General features: G+C 43.9%; 1 protein-coding gene across 1 annotated transcript in view; it reads right to left on the bottom strand.

Moving 5' to 3' along the window:
- KIRREL3 (kirre like nephrin family adhesion molecule 3) overlaps nucleotides 1-22,865 on the bottom strand; it is a 314,241-nt gene that overhangs the window by 24,593 nt on the left and 266,783 nt on the right. Inside the window, exons 12-14 of the mRNA XM_060268593.1 lie at nucleotides 22,291-22,391; nucleotides 20,408-20,606; nucleotides 7,910-8,017 (exon numbers count right to left, since the gene is read on the bottom strand). Coding sequence (XP_060124576.1) covers nucleotides 7,910-8,017; nucleotides 20,408-20,606; nucleotides 22,291-22,391 — 408 coding nt within the window. The remainder of the gene's footprint in view (nucleotides 1-7,909; nucleotides 8,018-20,407; nucleotides 20,607-22,290; nucleotides 22,392-22,865) is intronic.

The following is a 22,865-nucleotide window of genomic DNA, read 5'->3' as shown; positions in this document are numbered from 1 at the left end:
ACTGTCTTTCCCCCAGTGCTAGCCATAAGAGGGATTGGCTGGGAATGAGGATCACTTCCCAAGGAAGAATCTCTCCACCAATGAGGTTCCTTCGTCTGAGCCTGGCCTATGGATCTTTGATGACAAGTATCTAATAGCACTGAAGATGACACAGCTCTCCTGAGACTGGGGTTCACTTTGCATCATCTCTGCTTTGACACATCCCACTGCTATTACACCAGTGAGTTGGCGCTCCAGGGAGATCCCTGACAGTCTCAGGTCTTAGTGGTACTGCCTGGGCTTGTGGCACAAATCCCACTGTGGAGCCAGCTGGCCCATCAATGGATGCCACTTTCTTCAGCAAAGTGCACACCTTCAATTTCCAGCTACTTTTAAATCGTAAACACATTTACTGGAAATGTGTGGGCTCAGTAAAACTCAGACCTTTTAAATGTAAGCTTGTTCATGTTTGTTTGTGAAATTCTTTCCCAAGGGGAAACCACCTGATTGGTTGAATTGGCTCTTTTTGGGAAAGCAGCAAAAACATGGGTTTTGTGGTTTTTGTTTTTTGCTTTTTCTACGCTTGGGGGGCTTAGTACTCATTTTTAGGAATTATCTCTTGCTTTTAGGATGGTCTTGTTTTTATTGGTGGCTTTTACACATCTTTTAGTCAACCTTTTATCCCCCTGCCCCAACATATTGTTAGTTGCTACAGAGAGCTGATGCTAGAAATATAGTCTTATAGGAACTGATCCATTCCTCAACTCTGCAACAAATGTGTGGTCCAGAAAAGAGTTGCCCTCTGCATTTTGCACTTTCCCTAATTTTGTGATTCTCAACTGCCTGGCACTTTCATGAGGACCACTGCCACATAGCTGGAAAACTGGACCAAAACTAACAAAAGGAATTTCAATAGGGGCAAATGTAATGTTCTGCACTTAGGCAGGAACAACCAGCTGCACAAATATAAGATGGAGGACACCTGGCTTGCCAGTAGTACATGTGAAAAGGATCTAGGGGTCTGAGTAGATCGCAAGCTTAAACTGAAAACCGTGTTATGCAGCAGCAGCAGCAGCAGCAGCAAAACAAGCAAACAAAACAAGCAAATGAAAAGCTAATGCTATTCTAGGCTGCATCAACAGAGGTATAGTGTCCATATCAAGGGAAGTAATAGTACCACTCTATTCTGCCTTGGTCAGACCACACCAGGAATACTATGTCCCATTCTGGGCGCCACAATTTAAGAAGGGTATTGACAAGCTGTAATGTGTGCAGAGGAGGGTAGCCAAGATTATCAAGGGTCTGGAAACCAAGCCATATGAGGAACAGTTGAAGAAGTTGGGGGTATGTTTAGCCTGGAAAAGAGGAGACTGAGGGGAGATGTGATAGCCATCTTCAAATATCTAAAGATGGAAGATGGAGCAAGCTTGTTTTCTCCTGCTCCAGAGGGTAGAACCCAAGCCAAGGGATTCAAGTTACAAGAAATGAGATTCTGACTAAACAGGAAGGACTTGGACAGTCAGAGCTGTTCAACAGTGGAACAGGCTCCCTTGGGAGGTGGTGGGTTCTCCTTCAATTGGGTTTATAAGCAGAGGTTGGACGGATGTTTTAGTTGAGATTCCTGCATTGCAGGGGGTTGGACTAGATGATTCTATCATAATGTTCATTCCACAATTGCAAGAAATTGGGATTTTAGGCCACACCTGCACTATAAATTTAAAGCAGTATTGTGTCACTTTAAACAGTCCCCCAAAATATCCTGCAATTTGTTAAAGTGCTGGGAGTTGTTAGGAGACCCCACAGAGCTCCTTGGGAAGAAGGTGTGATAGTTAAACCAGTCTGAGAATTGAAGCCCTGTGGGGAATAGGGGTAGCCTAACAACTCTCAGAACCCTTACAGTCCCAAGGACTTATTAGGGGGAAGCCATTACTGCTTAAAGTGGAATGATATTACTTTAACTGTCTAGTGCAGATGGGGCACTAGTGTGGCAGCACTTATGCTTTGAAATTCCCTGACTACAGTGGTACCTCTAGTTACGAACTTAATTTGTTCCGGATGTCTGTTTTTAACCTGAAACTGTTATTGACTAGAGGCGTGCTTTTGCTAATGGGGGCCTCTTGCTGCCGCTGCGCCGCCGGCACACAATTTCCGTTCTCATCCTGGGGCAAAGTTCTCAACTTGAGATAACTCTTCCAGGTTAGCGGAGTTTGTAACTTGAAGCGTTTGTAACCTGAGGTGTTTGTAACTCAAGGTACCACTGTATTGATATTAGGCAGGCACCTTTATGGCACAATTTTCACCACCTACTTATTTTATTTTGTTTAAGCATGCTTACTCAGATATTACATACATTTGCTTTTAAAAACTGTTGATTATCCTGTATTTTGGCAATTTCGTTATTTATTTATTTTTACTGTTTTAACACTTGTTTTGAGTGCATTTTTTAAATGAACATTTTACACCATTTTATGTACACCACTTAGAGATTTCTTTTGATTATGTGGTATAGATGCCTTGTTAAATGAAATAAAATAAGTATTAGAAGAGTTTGGATTTGATATCCCACTTTACCACTACCCTAAGGAGTCTCATCCTAATCCTATATTAGGATAAAATTTAGAATTGTGCATTTTATATCTTAAAAATATGCATTTAAATAAGAATTTTCATGCAAATTAGATTAATGTAGAAATGGTTTGGAATGGACTTATGAATGAACACTTGCCAAAGTGGTATAGCCTAGAAATACACTGATCCACTCATGATACACACACGCATTTCATGAAGCGGATTCTCTTTTAAAAAGGGCTCCTTTGCTGCATGGGAGACCCATGGAACTTAGCACTGCAGTTGTTACTATATCTAAAGGGAATGAGAAAATACCTGTCAGCAAGGACTAAATCCAACCTGTATTGAATTCCAATGAAAACAGAAATGGGAGTAGAAATTGCCATTTTTTCCTTAGTCTTGCCATGTCTATAGCAGAAATCTACTGAGCAAATATAATCAGCATTCACTGTTGTTCTGTTCCGTCCACAAATGATATGTAATTGGCTACACTTATCTCAAATTCATGTATTTAATTATTTATGTAAATTACATAGTTTTGCCACAGCAGCTAGCAAGAGGAATAGCGTAGTTTTTGGCAGCAGACAAACTGCAGCAGAATGGAGACAGCACTGCATGGGATGAACAAGAGGGCAGAACAGAAAACGATGCTTTCTTACATCCATGTCAGTTAGCTCAGTTTGTTTTGAGTTCAGCATGCAGATCTGAGGGTGGGCAAGGGAATGCTGAAGGAGATCAGCATGCAAATCAACACCAACACCACCTCATGCACACTGTTCATGGATGTTTGTAGCTTGTAAATCAAGACAGAGTAGACCCAAAGGTTTCATGAAGAGCCTTGGGAATGCCACTAGCTTGGCTCCAGCCTCCAAACATCCGGTGCTTTGAAACTCTGGCTTTGCTTCCTAATCCAAGCCTTGGCACCACTGCTGCACGCCTGATCTGTCATCATCACAAATATACCAATGTTAGATGTTGTGTGCCCTGCAAATAATCCGGAGCCATCTGGTTACATCAAATAAGGAGTAGGTAATGAGCCACATGTTCTCCCTCTGTCCCAGGATCAGAGGAATGATACAGTGTGCTCACATCTATCTTGAAAGAAAAGAAAAGAAAGATGAGGGGAATGTGCAGACGAGATTGATTATGTCTGACCATTGACACTGCAACAACGAGTTGGCCCATTTTCTATTGAGCAAGCTTGAATGGTGCCATCATCGCTGAATGATTCCACTGAAATTGAATTGGCCTCTTCTCAGGTCTTAGCCGCGCGCCTGCCCATCAAAAAATACTTACCAAAATGCAAGATTAATGACTGCCAGGTATTTAATTTGCTAATACCTGAAAGAGCCATTTAATGGGGTTTGGGAGAGTCATAAAAGGGGGGGGGGGACGGGGGGGAAGCAGACACAATTATTGCTGTTAAGAACAAACTAGTATGCAGGCCCAGCCATTCATTAAGCAAGTCTAGGGGGAGCTTCTGGCTCTTTGATTTCTTTGCAAACAATCCAGAAAGAACCAACTGGTTTTTTAAATATATATTGGCACCACAACACAGGGATTTAGCATAGTGTTTGGCTTATTTGTCTTTCACTATCCCTACAGTTAGAGGCATGGTTGAGGACTGCTTGTTCTCTCTTGCTGTCTCAGAAGCTCAGAACAATCACTCTTCCTTCCCCTGATGGTTTGATCCCTGTTCGCTCAGCCAACAATCATTCTTTAACTTCTATGCTTTTTTTCCTAATGAGCTGCTCCTGTTTACCTCCACGATCCTTTTCTTGCATTTGTGATGTTTATTTTAACATCTGCTTCATTCACACAGCAGCAAAGCCAACAGCATTACGGGCTCAGCAAGGGATTCGAGTATAGATTTCATTTTAAATGTATAGCCTTCCTGATCCCTGCAGGCTCAGAACGGGGAGCAATGTTCATAAAACCAAGACATCTTTTAGTATAAGATAAAAGCAACACGTTAATACGAAGCTAATGCACATTTCTGCTGTATTCTCCATACATTTGGTCAAATGCAAAAGAAGAAACCTGATGGGGTTGGTGCTACAACTAGGGAGGAGCAGGCTGCCCACCCCAGGGCAGATATTGGGGTCTCATGAGAAAAGTAGTAAATGGCATCATCAGAAGCACTATCTCCAGGTCTAAGAGCCACATGGAAATTCTAGGAAAGCAGATGACAGCTAAGATAAGAATAAATCTCCGAAGTTCCGCTTCCGCCTGCAGGAATGGCTGACCCTTGTTCCATCCCTCCGACCTTCATGAGGAATTCGGCGGTTGCCAGGGGAGTTAAAGGCAACCCCCTTACCTCTCCGGGGGTTACGGAGAGGGCCCGCGGGCCCGCGATGCCCCCAAACCCACTCCGACTGTTCAAGGAGTGGGGGGGGGCCTGGGCTGAGAGCACTCATGAAATGTCGGATCTCCCGGACGCCAACTTGCAGAGCGGGATCTCCATGATTAAAGAAGATAATTAGGCGTATTCATGGACATGCTTCGGAAGGAGGGGAAGAAGCTCTGTTTACTGCCAAGGAATTTGTGCTGCTGAGGGTGAGAAGTCAAAGCTGTATTTTATCTGGAAGAAAGATTGATGGGGACGTAACGAGAAGGGAAGCGAACTTTTTTATTTTTTTTCATATACTCTACGAGTTACTCCATACCTTCCCGGACGGGACGTCCTTGTTTGTTTGGAACAAATGAGAGATAAAGAATACCTGAGTGAGTAATGAACTATAAACTATTCTACTGAGCATATCCTTTGAAGTTGTAAAACTACTGAAGAGAGAGGCCCCCCCCTTTAACTGGATGGTCGGAGTCCCTGGAATGCGTTCGGTGGATTTATGGTTGTGACGCACTTTGAATTCGAACAGCGATCTGAAGCTAAGTTCAGCTACAGGGCAAGGAGAGCCACAAACGTATCAAGAGTATATGCATAAGGTGACTGCTGTTTCTTTGCCTGGAAAAGCTGTAAATTTTACAAAGATCGGTGGTTTAAAAAATAAAAAGCTTAAGAAAACGAAAGTGATCTAAGCTTTTTAAGATGGCGCTGCTCCGTGTTGAAAGGCTGACACAACAGGACATTCCAGACAGAAGATATATGGGGGGGGGGGCAGGACGATTAAAACTCACACAGGAGAAAGAATATATGTGAACTCTCGTTTGATACTTATTTCAGCAGCTGTGAAAAAATCGGATGAAAGAAGAAAATATTTTAGTGACTGGTGGGGAATGATCGGGATTATTTTGGATTTTGAGAGAAGATTTGGACTTTAGAAAAAGACGGCAGTAGACGGGTGCGAGGAATCCCCAAATTTTTGAAGCATGGGAACTCCAGAAAATATTATATGATTTGGCATAATATTCGGTTTAATTGATATGTATTTGTATAATTCGAAATAATGAATGTGATATAATCGTGTTTTAATTGGAAAATTAATAAAAATAGATTATAAAAAAAAGATTAGAATAAATCTCCAAATGGCAAGAGCTGCTTGATGGTGGAGATGGAAGTAGGGATGTCAGAGAATTCAGACAGAAACAGGAGCAGAAACTGCCAATGTATGCTTATTTGCCCCATGTCCAGAACAGAAATCAATCTAGCAATTATAATCAGTGTTCACTGTTGTTCCTCTTAGTCTGCAAATGATATAGAATAGTCTCTCTCTCTCCGCTCCCCTTTTTGCATTGTGGTTCCTTTGCATTGAAATGAATGGAGTGGGATAATGCAATGAAAATATAATTTACATAATCTAACCACAGTGGACTGCAGCACAATGGAAACAGTGCTGCATGTGGCAAATACAGTACATGGCAGAATGGAAAGTTCCTTCGCAAGTGTATTCTGCAACATGCCATTGACACAATAATAGTGTGTTACTGGTGGATTTATGCACACCATGCACACATCATTCTGCTTTATTAGTTGTTCTGTGATTTCCCAATGTTCAAGCTGTTTTATTTTTATCTGGAAGAGCACACTTGTGCTATAGCACAACAAAAGTGGCACAAATAAACCAACAACCTAGAACATTTGCAGTATGAAAAGTTTCAGGATTTCAGCAGGGAGATATAGGACATGGACTGACTGCAAACAAAGAGTACATTTGTCCCAAAACTGCTGCAGGTGCAAATGGTGCTGAAAATGGGATCGTGCATAACTGTCCCAATACCATCATGAGCACAAATACTCATGAATGCACAATGAAAAGGACAACTGGAGAGGCCCTGAAATGCAGTGCTGCAACAGCATGCTGAAGTTTACATGGGATAGCTCTACAATGTACTTCACATTACTTCCCACATTTATGGCATGGTTTAATGGTGGGTTGAAAAAGTCACAAGGACAACTTAAGCATGTGTACAAATCAAGTTGGATTTAGTCAACCAATAATTATGGTGCATCCATATCATGTTCACCCTTGATGCATGTGCAAGGTAACGGGGACCCCTGACCATTAGGTCCAGTCGTGACCGACTCTGGGGTTGCGGTGCTCATCTCGCATTATTGGCCGACGGAGCCGGCGTACAGCTTCCAGGTCATGTGGCCAGCATGACAAAGCTGCTTCTGGTGAACCAGAGCAGCACACGGAAACACCATTTACCTTCCTGCTTGGAGCAGTACCTATTTATATACTTGCACTTTGATGTGCTTTTGAACTGCTAGGTTGGCAGGAGCTGGGACCGAGCAACGGGAGCGCACCCCGTCGCAGGGATTCGAACCGCCGACCTTCTGATCGGCAAGTCCTAGGCTCTGTGGTTTAACCCACAATGCCACCCGCGTCCCTTTTGTGTGCAGCAAGAGCTGAGAGCTTTTCTACATATTGCACTTAGGAGCACAGCTTCCTGTCTCCTAAGTGCTATGTGTAAAATAGCTGACACTTGGTGGTCTGCCTTAACACTGAGTCAGACCACTGGCCTATCTATCAGCAACAGATCTTCAGGGTTTTAGGCACAGTATTTCTAAGCACTACCTGGAGATGTCAGGAACTGAACCTGGGCCTCTCTGCATGCAACACATGTGCTCTACCATTGGATTACATTCCCTTCTCTTAATTACAGATAGACCTAATCTAATGAAAGTTCCCTTCGCTATAGACCTGCCAAATGATTTTACCAAGCCAAAGTTGACTCCTCCCAAGCTGTCTGCATCCCAGCGTCATGATTGGAGGGATAAAATGTTTATCATAATCAGGGAATCAAGGCTAGATGGGTCTTTGAAGACGTCACAAGAAGAGGTAGCTTTGGATAAACTTACATTACCTCTCCATGTGGTTTTCCTAACGCAGAGAAGAAGGGCTTCCAGACTTCCAGCATGATATGGTCAGAGAGTCAATTGAATAAAAAGAAAGTGACTTACTTCTCTGCGAGCGAGCACAGCAGAAGGCCACAATGGTGGCCATCAACACCAAAAACGCCACACCAGCTCCAACTGCCACGCCTATGATGACTGCCATTGGCACTGACTCTGGAAAAAACAAGAGAGCAAATGAAGTGGAGATGGGCTCCGGATAGCATCAACTTTTGTCCTTTCTCATTGTCTGCCATTCACTACCAGAACCCTGGTTGTCTATTATCAGATCCTCCTACAGTCAGACCACATCTGCACTATACACCTAAAGCAGCACAATACCACTTTAAACAGTCATGACTGCCCCCCAAGAATTATGGAAATTGTAGTTCCTTAGGGCAGTGTTTCTCAACCTTTTTTGGGCCAAGGCACACTTGTTCCATGAAAAAAATCATGAGGCACACCACCATTAAAAAAGTTAAAAAATTTAACTCTGTGCCGCCCTATATTGACTATATAATTATGACTGTAAGAAACACTTGCCAATTGCTGTGTCGGTTGTAATCTCCTGTAATAAGGCTTCACAAGCCGCTGATTTCTCTGCCAGCACAATTCTTTGCTCAGCAAGTTTCAGGTTGAGCTCATCCAGCCAGCTTCTTTAAGTTTGTCTAAAACCACCCTCCCATGGTGGTGGCTGTTGAGAGCTGCGCTCGCCCCGCGTCGTGACCCGGCCGGCTTCCTTTCCGGCAGGTCAGTGTAGTACATTGGCGGCCGCCAGGCACATGACAATGCAAATCGCCCTTCTCGTCGCCGCACGTCGCGGCACACTAGTGTGCCGCGGAACAGCGGTTGAGAAACGCTGCCTTAGGGTGCTGAGAGATATTAAGAAACCCACTATTGCCCTCACAGAGTTATAGTTTCCAAAATTTATTGCGGAGAGGGATTGAGAAATCACTCTATGAACCGCAGCTCTGTGAGGGGTTTTCCTAACAGCTCTCAGCACTCTTAAGAAGCAACAGTTCCCAAGATTATTAGGTGAGGAAAGTGGTATGAAATTGCTTCAAATGTATGATGCAGATGGGGCCTAAGATTAGTGCTGAACCAATAAAATGCAAGGGTAGCTTGGTGTAGGACACATGGCATACTCAAATGAGTTGGTTGGGGACTTGTTTGTTCAGAGGGAAGACAAATGGAGATGTGTGGCTCATGTCACTGACCCCAGGATCTCTCACATTTGACAAAACAAATGCAAACATTGCTCGTAGAGGCCAGGGTAGGGTGAATGTGGGTGATTTATTCAGTTTAGTGCAGGCGAACTATTTGAAATATTAAGACTTTTGAAGAGGAGGCAGGCTCAATGGGAAATAATAATAGTAATAATAATAATAATAATAATAATAATAATAATAATAATAATATCCAGGCAGCATGCATTCTGGGCATGTGTAAATTTGCTGCACAGGTATGTAATTTTGATACTAAGCAAAGGATGTGGTACACTGGAAACCTCAGCTTTCATTTCAAAATCATGAGGAAAGAAAGTTTACGGTTCTTACAAAAATCTGTGGCGATATTATGTCCATGAGCCAAGGAGGTGGCTAGGGTTGAGCACACAGCACTAAACTCTGAGAACATCTTGACCCCCATCCATTCATTTTCTGGATGGACCATGTGTTGGCTCCCTATGGGCTTGGTGTTTGGGGACTAAAACAACATCATTTATACTCATTTAGCATGTCTGGTCACAAATCTAACCTACCAAACTGAAATATGTTATGGTGGAGATGTGTAGTTTTCCTTTACGAATGGCTGGATGCTTCAGACTCTCCATACAGATTTAGTCACAATGTAGAGAGTTTATAAGCAGATACCATCAGCAGCGCTGGCTGAGAGATGCAAGTACAGCATCCAGTAGGAGCATCAGTTTTTCAGTTCTTGCCCAAATCCTGTGGAATGCTTTTCCCAAGGAGAAGGCTCATTTGGTTCGGGCATTTGCCTCCTCTCAGAGACAAGTAGGAGCATTTTTTTTCCTGATATCAGGGCTTTGAAAACTAGATCCCTGTTTATTGATTGACATTGTGGATTGATCTTGATGTTGACTGTTAATTAGGTTTCATTGGTTTTGTTGCTCTTAATAGATTGTACTTAGTTTTTTTTAAAAAATACTGTATGTTGTGTAATCCCCTTTGTAAGTTAGATAATTGAAAAGCAGTGTAAACAGGAAACAAATGGTCATCGGAATCTATCTTGAAGGAGAGGTGGGTTTGCTTTTTTTAAAAAGCATTTTCTCTGGAAGCTGGAGCAATGTGGCAGAATTATCTTGCACTGAAGCTTTTCCCACTCCAATCAGCAATCAGTCAGTGCACAGTTTAGCTGTTATGGCTTGGTTGTAAGTCAAAACACAATCACCATCCCAAATCAAACTTTTCATTGTGTAGTCCAGTGTGCTTATGGTGATTAGAACATTGGATTAAAACTGACGAGACCTGGGTTCAAATCCGCATTCAGTCCCAAAGCTCACTGCCTGGCCTTGGCCAAGTAGCTAACGAAAGCTTTGGTTTGGGATCCAAATATTCAAAGGTCTGTTTCCTTCCATATGATCCTGTCTACCCACTGCATTCAATGTCTGAGCCTCTGCAATATGAGCCCCTCCTTGCGCTGTGCCCAAATCTGCCCCCCCCCTTTGTTAGTCTTCATCTGAAAAAGAAGCTTCCATTGTCCCCTATCCTTCTCAGGGTATCTGAGAATGCCATGATCATTTCTGTTGCTGTGGGGATTTCATCTTACTTTCTCATTGCGAGGTGGCCAGGGGTGGTGGATGTGGTTTTTTTTTTTTATTTCCAGCAAGCAGTTCTCCAGCGTTCTGCAGCCTCCCTGGCTGCCCGTGCCTCCTGAACTCAAACACTTCCTGGGTAGAGCTCATGCTTGATGAGCTTTGACTGGGGCATGGGCACCTGGAGAGGCTGCAGTGTGCAGATCACTGGGGAGATGATTTGTAGAATGGAGGGACACTCCCAAATAACAGTTGGCTACCTCAAAAGCAAGGCAAGTACATAAGAAATCCTGCACCCCACTCATAAGAATTTCACTGAAATTTTATCATGCCTTAGGTAAATTTTTGAATGCAACTTCTTATCTCATTAATTGATGGATAGTAACTGGGACGGGGGGGAAATGCAGGAAGTATTTTTTTGACATAGCACGTATCACACCACGTTTAGAAGCAAAATTGGTTGGAATGCAAGGCAGGGCCTTTTCCACTGTGGCACCCAGGTTGTAGAATTCCCTTCCTAGAGGTGTCTGGTTGCCTGTCACTCAGTTTTAAGCTTCAGGTGGAGTGGATAAGACCTTAGTGTGGCTTGAAGTTCTGTCTCCCATTTTTATGCTGAATTGTTTCACCTTGCTTGTGTTTTTAATGTATGACAGATTTCAGCCATTTTTATTACAATTTGGCAGAACTGGACACTAAACTCACACTGAGGCATCCAACAGAACTTGGTTCAGGGTAGAACAGGAGGAGGAATGTGGATTAACATGAAGGGATGCTGCGTTCAAGATGTAGTGGATGAAGGGGATCAGGTAGAATGCTACCATTATCACCTATCGTGTTTCTCTGAAAATAAGACACCATCTTATATTTATTTTTCCTCGAAAAAACACACTATGGCTTATTTTCAGGGGATGTCTTGTTTTTCCCCCTCCTCCTCCTGCCATGGCTGGCATTGCTGCTGCATCTATCATTATGTCTTATTTTCGGGGGTATGGCTTATATTCCTTGAATGCTTAAAAATCCTGCTATGGCTTATTTTATGAGTACGTCTTAAAGTAGGAGAAACAGGGTATATATACTGCATGAGGTGCTACACAGAATGCAGAAGTGACATGAACTTCACGCTAACCTACTTCTACTGCCAATGTGTTGTTGGGTTAAGTTTCTTCAATCCACTACTTCTCAGTTTGCAAAACCGACCTGCTTTTTATGGTTTAGGGAAAACATTTTATCAATGGGGTTTATTTACTTTAACCAGCATTGCAAGGATGAAGGAGTTTAAGCCCCAGCTATTCTCTTATTGAAATGACATTTTCCACTACAGCACAGTTTTGCTTGGCTTTTACAGCAAACGGTGTTCTTTATCCCAATTAGTTTCTGCCTTGAACACTTTGGTGTTGCACCACACAGACACAGAATGTGCTAACTGCCAAAAGAGGATCGTCATTGGTTTAGGCAGATCCCACTTAAATTAGAGGGGACGAAATGGAATATTTAAGAAAGGGAGTCTGTGGAATTGCTGCTCTGTGTGCATGTGTTTCTTGTTTCCTTTCTCAGTGCCTGTTTTGTTCTTAGCTGTTGTTGTTGTTGTTTTCCTCCACAAGGCCAGAATGGACTGTCTGGTTCTGATTGACTTGGCAATTCTCCCCACTGAGGTTTTGTGTCTACAGTAAATGGTACCCCTGGCAGGAGGAAATCTAGGCTTTATTTCACCTGGGTCAAAGACCCAGTTTGGCACACCTACCCATGCACTTTTGCATACAAACAAACACAGGCTGGGAGCCTCAGTGGTGCCTCTATAAAGGCTTCACCCGGGGTAAAAAAACCCCCCTGCTAGTGCCACCCCCCACCCTCCGTAGCTACAGCACTGCCTCTGGTGGCAAACAGTAGCTGGGAGGGGCACATATTAAGTTGAAAACTGCTGTAGGTAGGGAGTAAAGGTTTAAACCCCTTTCTCCACATGCTGCAGTACTGATCCCAATCAGTACCCTGTAATTGTTGCTTTTACCTCAGGGAAAAAGTAGCCTGAACTAAACACATTTTTAAAATAAAAAAAGAGGATGATGCCCTGAAATTGAATGACCGTGTGATGAATCAGCAGGTAGAGGGGAAAATTGTTTCTGCAGTCACCTCAAATGTATAGAATTGCTTTCTGTTTGGAAGGCTCACAATCCATTATTATGTGGATTGCATATATTGAAAAGGCTGCTGTTGTATACCAGGGAGGAAGAGAAAAACAACCTCATAGATGCTATATACTAGATCGGGGGGGCAGCGGGGGGGGGGGGGGCTTCTGGACCTCCAGATGTTGCTAGATTCCAATGGCCATAATTCCTGACCTTTGGCCGCACCTGCCAGGATTTAGCTGAAGTCCAGTAACGTCCAGAAGGCTACGGGTTCACCAACCCTGAAAAGGGTAAGAATTCTGTCTGCTAACTGTTGTGATGGGTAGGTCTGAAAACTGTTCACATAGAGGTTAAGGAGGCTACAGTGGCAAGACCACCAACATTTTCAAGTGGCGTGTAAGCTGGCTGTATTTGTTGACATAAAGGATGCAAAAGTGTAGCACGAGATGATGGCTGTTTCATAAAACTCTATCTTTCATTTGAGTTGATAATGGAAAGGGACTGGCAGCTACAGGAAAAGGATAGATCCTCTTAGATCTTGGGCAAGGATGGGTGCATCTGTCAGTTTTGGTTTCTCTCAATTTCTTATTTTTCCAATCTTAAGTTCAGTTCTCTACATCAGTTTGCATTTTCTTTTAGAACACCTCCGCATGAAAATTCACCAGCATTTTAAGGAGAATCTATCCCAGTCTACACATATGGCACTGGAATTGCCCTCTCTTGCCCAGCTCCCCATTCCCAGTTACTGGATTTGTAGCTCAGTCCATGCATGGGTTTATCATTACTGCTCATGGGGATAGACAGAATTATCCCAGCTGGATATTTTAGAGCCCAGCTGGAGTCCGAGGGACTGGTAGTTAAGAGATTGGGGGGAGAGCACTCCCCAACCATTCCTTCACCCTCAGTGCAAACTGAGCCAATTTATTGTGGAATCATTAAGACAGAGTGAATATATGATGTCCTACAATATCATTGCACACTGACTTTTACTCTGGGGGCTTCTTTCCAATAGGATTTTATTATTATTATTATTATAAAAAAAACACCTACTGCTGGTGGCTCTGGGTGTGCTCTTGCTATTTGTGCTCTTGCTATTTATCCCCTATTGGCAAGGAAGGTATTTCAATGTAAGATTTCATTATCTTGTTCCAAGCTGTATGCTATATGGAGCTTGAAGTTCTGCAATGCCACAGGCCTAATTTTTGAAATTGACAACACTAAATTGAGTTTGAAACCTGCTTTTCCTTGCAATCGAAGCTGACTCCCCTCCTTCCCAATGTAAGAATGTGTGATTAGTTGTTGCAGCGGCATGACAGCAGCCATTCCTATTAAAATCCCCCCTGTTGCGTTAAGTCTCAACAGGGAGCAGAAGCACAAATAGTACAGCGTTTGGCCCTCGCTTGTCCCTGCCTGCCCACACTGCATCTGGGGGTGCTTGTGAGATGGCGCCTGTACAATCTACATCACACAATTCATGTTTCTGGCTGCGTGTATGGAACTTACCTGCTGTGTCAATTTCCTGTCCCCCGTGCTAAAGCTCTGAACTGACAGTGGTGTGCAGATTTGCTTACATGGAGCCACTACCCAGCCCTTAAGATTATAGAGTGCATGATTTCTTCCTCTTTCTCTCTCTCTCTGTGTTGGCTCCTTGGGCTGGATCCAGATGGGCTAGTCACGCTTGGAGTAGACCCGTTGAAATTAAAGGTTCTTCAGTGAGTCCTGGGTCTACTCTAACCTGGATCTGATTCCTTTGTTTGCATTTATTTGCTGCTATATAGATTTAACAACAGTAACTAAAGGTCCTTGCCTTATAGAGCCAAACCATTGGTTCATGTATTCCAGTGCCATTTATTGTGACTGTGGCGTTCGCTGGTGCATTTGGGCAAACAGGGCTTTGCCCCACCAACCGCAGCCTGCCCTCAGCCAGCTCCCACCCACCTGCCTTTTTACAATACGTCCCGGGCAGAAATGCCTACCCATTTAAGTCTCAGAGTTGCCCTTGCAAAACTCAGTGGGGAGAGGGGGACAAAGTGAGAGTTGATTGGTTCTGCCTACTGTTTGCCTTTCTTCTTCCTGGCCTACCAGTCCCAGTGGGCTGACTGGCAATAGATTTCTGGTCTCAGGCAGAAATTTCCCACATCTTTGTTAATTGAGATCCTTTAAGTGGAAATGCCAGGGATTGCATCTCTAGCCATTTACTGTCGAGCAAACACCCCACCAAAATTGCATCTAGATCAATACTTTTGTTGGCTTTGCTTAGTAATAATGACAGCAGCAGCAACAAGGACAACAACAACAACAAGCCAGAGATTTGCTTAAAGAACCTGAGCAATAAAGATTTTGCCTTTCACACATTTATAACATTGGCGCTCATCTTTTATTTTGGGAACAGATAGATCAGGAGTGCACAACAATGGGTGTTCCAGGTGGACATGGGGCAGTTCAGTGGGTCTCAGAGGATCACTGCAATGAAGTTCCTCATCAACAATACACAGAGATCAGCGGGCTGGTCTATATAGTGGAGGGATAAAGTAGGGTGCAAATATTTAATTCAAGGAAAAGCCGAGGGTGAAAGTTCACCATGTTGAAAAGGTATTGGGTTGCAATCCAATGGTAGTTCTACTCAGTGTAGGCCAACAGAACAGGGATAGCTAGCTAAGGTTCATTTATCTCAGTGGATCTACTCTAAGTAGGACTTTGTTGGATACAACCCTTTGACAAACCCTTTGCAATTCCTTGTCCATTCTAAAGAAGCAAGGAAGGCCTACTGACCAGGGATGAGTTGGCATGGGCAGCATGCTGCTAGCTCTGAAACATCAGAGGAACACACAGAGAGATCCAGAGGCAAGTGAGAAGATGCTGATGGTGATAGGGTTGAGTCCTAGGCTGACAAATGTGAATGGAAATAAGAGCCATAAAGAAAGATGGTGCATGATAGAGACAATGGTTTGTGACCAATGCTAGGCCTACTCAGAGTAGGCCCACTGAAGTTAACAGACAAAACAAACTTGGGTTCATTCATTTCAGTGGGTCTACTCTGAGCAGAACTTAGCTGGATGCAACCCAAATGTCCAGCGTGAGCTGTGTACAGTGCGGTAGGGTCAGCCAGATGGAGATAATTGCAGCATATACTGAAATTCAGGGAAATGAGAAGCTTAAGTTAGCCAAATAAACCATGCAATGGAACTGACTAAAGAACATGGCCACCTTCATTTCCCTTGGGTGTCCAACCAAGGCTTTGTGGGAGGCACTTAGAGACTGGATGGATTGGGAATGGAGTCAGCAATAAACTGCTTCTAAGATTGATGGGCTCCCAAAACCTTTCCTCGGACCACAATAATTAGTGTCTTTTTCTGAGATGACCATTGCTAATTTATTCATTGTGGGATAAGGATAGGCTATACCAGGAATTTAACTTTGCTACTGGTTGCTGAACACTGGACTGAAACCCAGTTCTAGAGTGCAACCGCCAGTTTTAAGGCACCAGCATGAAATGGTTTAGGGGTCATGGGCAAATCTATGTCGGATTGCTGCACAGCTGGTTTAGCAAAGACATGGGCATTTTCCAGCTTTAGATCTATGCACAATACTTTCTCTTCCTATTGTGTTGCCATTTCTCCCCATCAATGCAGCAAGAGTGTTAATTTTATCACAACCCTGTTTAGAAAAATAGGAGGACCTCAACTCGGAAGGCACCAAAAAGCCATTTCAATGGAATTTGAAAACCAAGATGGTATTTCACTCAAATCGTTCTCCCTTCCTAATGTGTCCTTTTACCTCCCACAAGCCTCCTTTTCAGGGGAAGGGTAACCTAAATGGATACAGCTTTATTGTTTGGTTGGGATAGTGGTGGTTATAGAACATAGCTCCGGGGCCAGTCATATAGTCACCTTCACTCATGATTCCATACCTGCTTCCAAACCAGCTCCTGATTTCATTTCCGTACCTGTTTGAAAATAAAGCAAGTGTCTACAGCCTTGCCAAATCCCAACTGTGCAGTTATTTCTATTTAAAACTTTTGCCAGTTTCTTCTTTTTAAATCATACGATGTATATGGGAGTTCCTCACCCACCAATTCCAAGGGCAGCTGCTCGAGGACGTTTAGAGTTCTCCATTGCAACGTAGCCACTGGAGGCCGGGCAAGAGACGTTTCTAGCCAAGAGGGTTTCAAATATGTCCTTTGGTGGAGATCATTGTGGGGACTTGGCAGCATAGTCTGGCACCCATCTTCAGAGCCCCATGTTAAAAACAAAGGACTCCCTGCACATGGAATGTTAGCATATCAAGGGGAAGTGTTTTTAACCCAGCCTTCTCCCTGATGCACTTGCCTTCTGCCTTCACTCATGCTTTTTAAACACAGGGGCATATCTAAACATGCATTGCCCCTCTTGCATTCTGAAAAGGTACAGTCCTGGCAGGTCTGTACCATATGCTTTTATCTGGATGACTGGATTAACTATTAGAGAGGCAGTTGATAAGGTCTCTTGTCTACTCTCTTATCGGTTCAGTCATTAAAAATCAATCTTGGTATTGTGTTAATTGTCAGTGATGCGGGACTTGCAGGTTTTCATCCCAGGATTAATTTTTTCCCTTTTCCAGCAGAGTTCCTCTGCAATGGAGAGCCCTAATTTGCTGGAGGGCACTTGGCGGTCACCCTTTTCTTTATGAGGTGCCCAGAACAATGACCCTGAGTCAAACGGTCTTTAATTGTGCTTTTCTGCATTGTGATCAGCCAAGAACCCCTTGTAGAGCTGCTTGGCGGGAGCCACTCCCTCCACAACACAGAAACATCTGCTAACCCAGCCACATTTCTGTGCTTAGGCAGGAGGCAGGAAAACAAACCAGGGAGTTGATCTGCCCTGGACAGAACCCAAGGCTAATTTTAGAAAGTCCATTTAGTTCCAATTTAATTGGATGGCAGCCTTGCCTATAAATCAGAGCTTGATGAAAGCAATCTACCAGTCTGCCCTAGCATTTAACGGAGAAGGATATAACTGGAGAGCCACCAGATGCAGGTCCAGCCTTCCCTCTGGGACTCTCCCAGCCTCTATGCCCTGTTGAGGAGGGGAACATAACCAGGGTTTTAGTCAAAGGGACTCATAGCTGCCAAGTTATCCCTTATTTTAAGGGATTTTCCCTTATGCTGAATAGGCTTCCTCGCGAGAAAAGGGAAAACTTGGCAGCTATGAAGGGACTGTGCTTTGGGGAAATGTTGGTTACTCTCACACTAAATAGGCTTCATTTGCCCCTAGGGACATCAACCAACAGCTACTGTAAGTCCGATTGGCCATACAGGGTCGTGATGTTATCACATCCAGTACATGATCCCTGATTGCTTGGGATCACTTGAGAGGGGGATGAAATGTGGGGAGGGAATGGCCACGAAAGCAGCAGCAAAGTGGGAGAAAGTGACTGCAAATAGTAGTGAACATTCATGAAAAAGACAGGATAAGGTATGTCCCAAACAACCATTTTCAAGCCAAAAAAGCAAAGCTGAAATATGTTCAGCCCTAAATCATAACCCCAAAGCTCTGAAACCCTTCTATGTGAAAGCATTTCTACCTCTGTTGGAGGGAGGTCCTATCTTCTTCAGTGGTTAAAGCTTACTGTTGGGCGACTCAGCTTAACGCTTTAGTAAGTAGCTAAGCAGGGTACTCATTAAAGTAGCTATGCTAAGAGTGACATCCCATCGCTATGACATGCTCATGACAGCACAAAACAATGGGATGCAATGGTAGCAACTTGGAACTTCCCAGTCATTTTACTCTTCATTCAGCTTCTGCTGAACTAGTTCCTCCCACTTGGTTCCATTTTTCTGCCATGACAGCATTAAACCTTGCATACGTCCCTTCCCAGACACTGGTTACAGATCTGAGCTTGGACTGAAACTGTGTAATGTGTCAAAGGACAGATGAATTAACATGGTTTGGGTTTCTCTTTCCTTTCCCTTTTTGCAACAGGAGACATTAGGTTGGGTGAAATACTTTAAAGGCTTGCTTAGGTAAAGGTAAAGGTACCCCTGACCATTAGGTCTAGTCACGGATGACTCTGGGGTTGCGGCGCTCATCTCGCTCTATATGCTGAGGGAGCCAGCCTTTGTCTGCAGACAGCTTCCGGGTCATGTTGCCAGCATGACTAAGCTGCTTCTGGCAAATCAGAGCAGCGCACAGAAACGCCGTTTACCTTCCCGCTGGAGTGGTACCTATTTATTTACTTGCACTTTGATGTGCTTTCAAACTGCTAGGTGGGCAGTTAACTTCCAACCAAAAAAACCATTCAGGGCTGAAGGGGGAATGGTTTTTCCCCCTTTCCCCCAGGGCTACTGCTGAATTTGGGAGAAAGTATTAGAAAAAGGAATACGTAATAGACGATAGCAGCTGAGAAGTGAAAATAGCTAACTTGTTCACAAATTGCACAAAGTGCAGTGGTTGCTACACACCATGCATTTTCTTCAACTGCTCCCTCATTCAGATATCACATTCCTGATCCTCCAGATTATTGGGGTTGAGAATGAGAGACTGTAATGAGTGTTCCTTCCTCTCCTTTCTCCAGAACACTTCGTTTCCTCAAACCTTAGTTTGCCATGTTGTCCTTACAAGCAAACTGTGGCTTGCATGATCTGTGCAAACTTTGTTTGAATGGGATTGCACAAACCACAGTTTGGCAGCTACAGTTTGAGGAAATGTTCTACCAAGCCAAGTGAAGGAGGCAGGGAGTGCTCATATCTGCCACTTGTTCCTTGGTTTGGAGGACTGGCAGCAGGATATATGTAATGCAGTCTTGTGTCTGCATATATAAGTAAAAGTGGAAGAGATCTGCCTAGTTGTGGTTGCTTGTGTTGCTGCCAATCAGAACAAGCTATTGCATGGTGAGCCAACATGGTGCCCTCCAGATGTTATTGGATCCAAACTCCCATAAAGCCTCATATAGCATAGTCAAGGATGATAGAGGTTGCAGTCCAACAACATCTGGAAGGCACCATGTTATTGACCCTGGACTATCCTCAATTGAAGGTGTACCCCCTGCAGACCACAAGTTAGCAGCTTTGAAGCACAGGTGATTTCTTTTCAATCAGAGAAAGGGTGGCTTGTCTGAAAAAACACCAATGCACATACTCAGGAACTGATTGTTTCAGTGTTGTGGAGGTGCTAACCATGAACTGCAGGGTTTAAGGACAAGCCAATGCAGCAGGGAATTCTAAATTAACCTGATCCTGGTTAAGTTTCTAAGACTGGTACCTTTGCTTCAGAAAGGAAGGTGAAGCAGCAGAAATAAACTTGGATTGAGGTTAACACCACTAAGAGTTGTGCATGGTGCAAGGATCACAGAAGATTTCTCATGTTGCTGCTCTTCAGCAAAGTGTCTCACTGCTTGACGTGAGCCCTAATACCCTCCTTACCATTCTTTGCTGTCTCTTTCTAAGGCCTCTGCCTGATAGGTCTCAGCTGCACTGGAGTTGCTTTCACACCTGCTTCCTGTGCCACTCCCGTAATGTCTGAAGGTCAAGATCGCACAAGAGGACCACATCATGTGGTTCCTTGCCCTTGCCCAGCTATAAGTCCAAGCCACACTGGTCTTACATCCTAGTTGACATTTACTCATCTTCCAACCCCTTCTGTTGGAAGAGGCTGTTTCCCTTCCAAACACAAATGCCGTGATAGCAGTTCCCACCTTGTTCTTTCAGGCGTATGATCTCGGTGTCTGAACCAAAACTGTTCCAGGCAGTGCAGTTGTAAATAGTCTGGAAGTCAGCCCGCACGATGTTGCTGATGGTTAATGTGGAGATTACGCCTTCATCTGTGCTGACGGTCTCTACTGTGTAACGCCCTGAGGTACCTGACTCCAGGACGTTCTCCTTCCAGGACCAGGCCTGCACATCAAAGCAAGCTGGGATTAGCCACCCTCGGTAGTGTTCTCCGATGCTAGAAATTATTTATCAAGTTTTCATCTTTTACTAACAAATCCCACCAGGTAAGTAGAAATCTGATATGCAAAGTGATTTAGGGGTGGATTCTGGCATGCCCTGTGTGCAGTTTTATACTTATCCACATCAGTATGTTCATAAACAAAGGTGAGAGATGAAGACTCTTTCCTGGTTGCCCCACTGAGGGAGGTGTGGTAAGTGGTGAGCTGGGGAATGAGCCTTCTTAGTGGTGGCTCCTCAGCCCTGTCTACTGCCTACCAGGTTATTTTTCTTGCACACACACACACACACACACACACACACACACACACACACACACATTCCCAGGCTTAAAAAAAATTAGCCCTGAATCTGCAGTGATTTTATTTATTTATTAAGTGTCGGCTGGATCAGGCCAAAGGCTTATTCAGTCCAGCACTCTGCTCTTGCAGTGGCCATCCAGATGCCCACGAGAAGGCTGCAAGCAGATCCTGAGTGCAGCAGAACTTGCCCCACTTGTGATTCCCACCAACTGGTATTCGAAGGCATACTGCCTCCAACAGTGAAGAATATAGCCACCTTGGATAGTAACCATTGGAAAATAAAAAAAAATATTTTCTCTAAGATATTCTAAGATATTTTCTAAGATATGTACATCGTAACATATAAAGCTGAGAGTGAGAACACAGAATACTAGTATTAGAAAATATTAAAAAGACAAATGAGTAATATGAGAATTTAACAAAAACATAATTAGTAACACAGATAATTATTAGAAATAAATTATTAGAAAGAAACCAAAGTTGTCCCCCCCTTTTTTTAAATAGGAGGGAAGTCAAAAGCAATCCTTACTGCAGCAAAAAAAGGGAAGCATATGCTTGTAAATATGCATTGCTTATTATGCTGGTTTTATCTGCTGTTTTATTTGTTTACTTGTTTTCTTACATTTATACTCTGACTTCCACCATGGAACCTAAGGCAGCATACATAGAGTGCTCAAGTGGTCACCCAGGCAGGCGCTGCCCAGACCCAGACCTGTGTAGCTTCAGCAAGAAGGTGGCCTCATGTGCCTTCAGATGCTGTTGAACTACAGTTCCCATCAGCCTCACCCAGCATGGCCAACGGACAAGGAAGATGGAATCTGCAGTCCCATGAGATCTTGGCTACCTTTGTTCTAGAGTACCATTCAAGCTCATGAAGTTGTACAAGCAAAAACCAAAAAAGCAAAATAGGAGGTTTGGGTTTCAATTCCCCAAGGTGCCAAACCTCCAAGAAGTGGAAGATGCCTTCCAAATGAGCACCTCGGATTATCCCTTACCTTATAATTTTCTGCTGGATGGAGCTCACAAACGCAGGAAGCCCAGTGTTGGAACCTTCCTGGCTGAAGACTGACCTTCTGCAACATGGCACCCTCTAGGGGCTGTTGAACACCATCTCCCACCATTCCTGACCATTGGCTTTGCTGGCCGAGGCTGATGGGAGTTGCGGTCCAGCACATGCCCTTTTATTTGTGCTTTGATTATGCTGTTTTGATATAACGCAACATAAGCTGTCCTAAACAATTTCTTTTGAAGGGCGGGATATAAATGAATGATTCATTTCCCTTGGGCTCTGGCTGCTATTTGCGATGCTCAGGGAGGTGCCTACTTACAATTCGGTCTGGTGGGGGTGTGCTGCGGATGAAGCATTTGATCTGGCCTTTCTCCCCATGAAGAGCGTGCTGCGTCTGGGTGCTGGAGATTATAGGTGGTCCTGTGGAAAGGGCAGAAACAAAGGAAAACGGGGAGTGACATAGTGCTGCGTTCCTCCACCTGCCCCTCGCATACACAGGATAGAGCTCACAATCCCATACAGACAGGAACATGGGAAGCTGCCTTCTTCTAAGTCAGACCATTTCCCCATCTTACTCAGTCTTGCCTACACTGTCTGGCAGCAGCTCCCCAGGGTTTTGTGGCAGGGGACCCTCCCAGTTCTACCTGGAGATGTCAGAGATTGAACATGGGACATCCTGCTTGCAAAGCAGATGCTCTACCATGGAAACATAGACCATGCGACTGAGAGCAGCACAGAACTCCTTCCTGATGGGAACTATAGGGCTACCCGTTGTTTATGCTCTGCTATTTGTAGTAGTGGGTGAGATTGCAGGGCTGGCCCTTGTGAGCTAAACTGAGCTGGCTGTCTCCTGCAAATAAATTTGGATTCTATTACAGGAAAACAAATTGATTC

This window comes from Zootoca vivipara, chromosome 15, assembly GCF_963506605.1.
Source record: "Zootoca vivipara chromosome 15, rZooViv1.1, whole genome shotgun sequence".
In the NCBI taxonomy this organism is placed as follows: Eukaryota; Metazoa; Chordata; class Lepidosauria; order Squamata; family Lacertidae; genus Zootoca; species Zootoca vivipara.
This window is presented reverse-complemented; position numbering and strand designations above follow the sequence as displayed.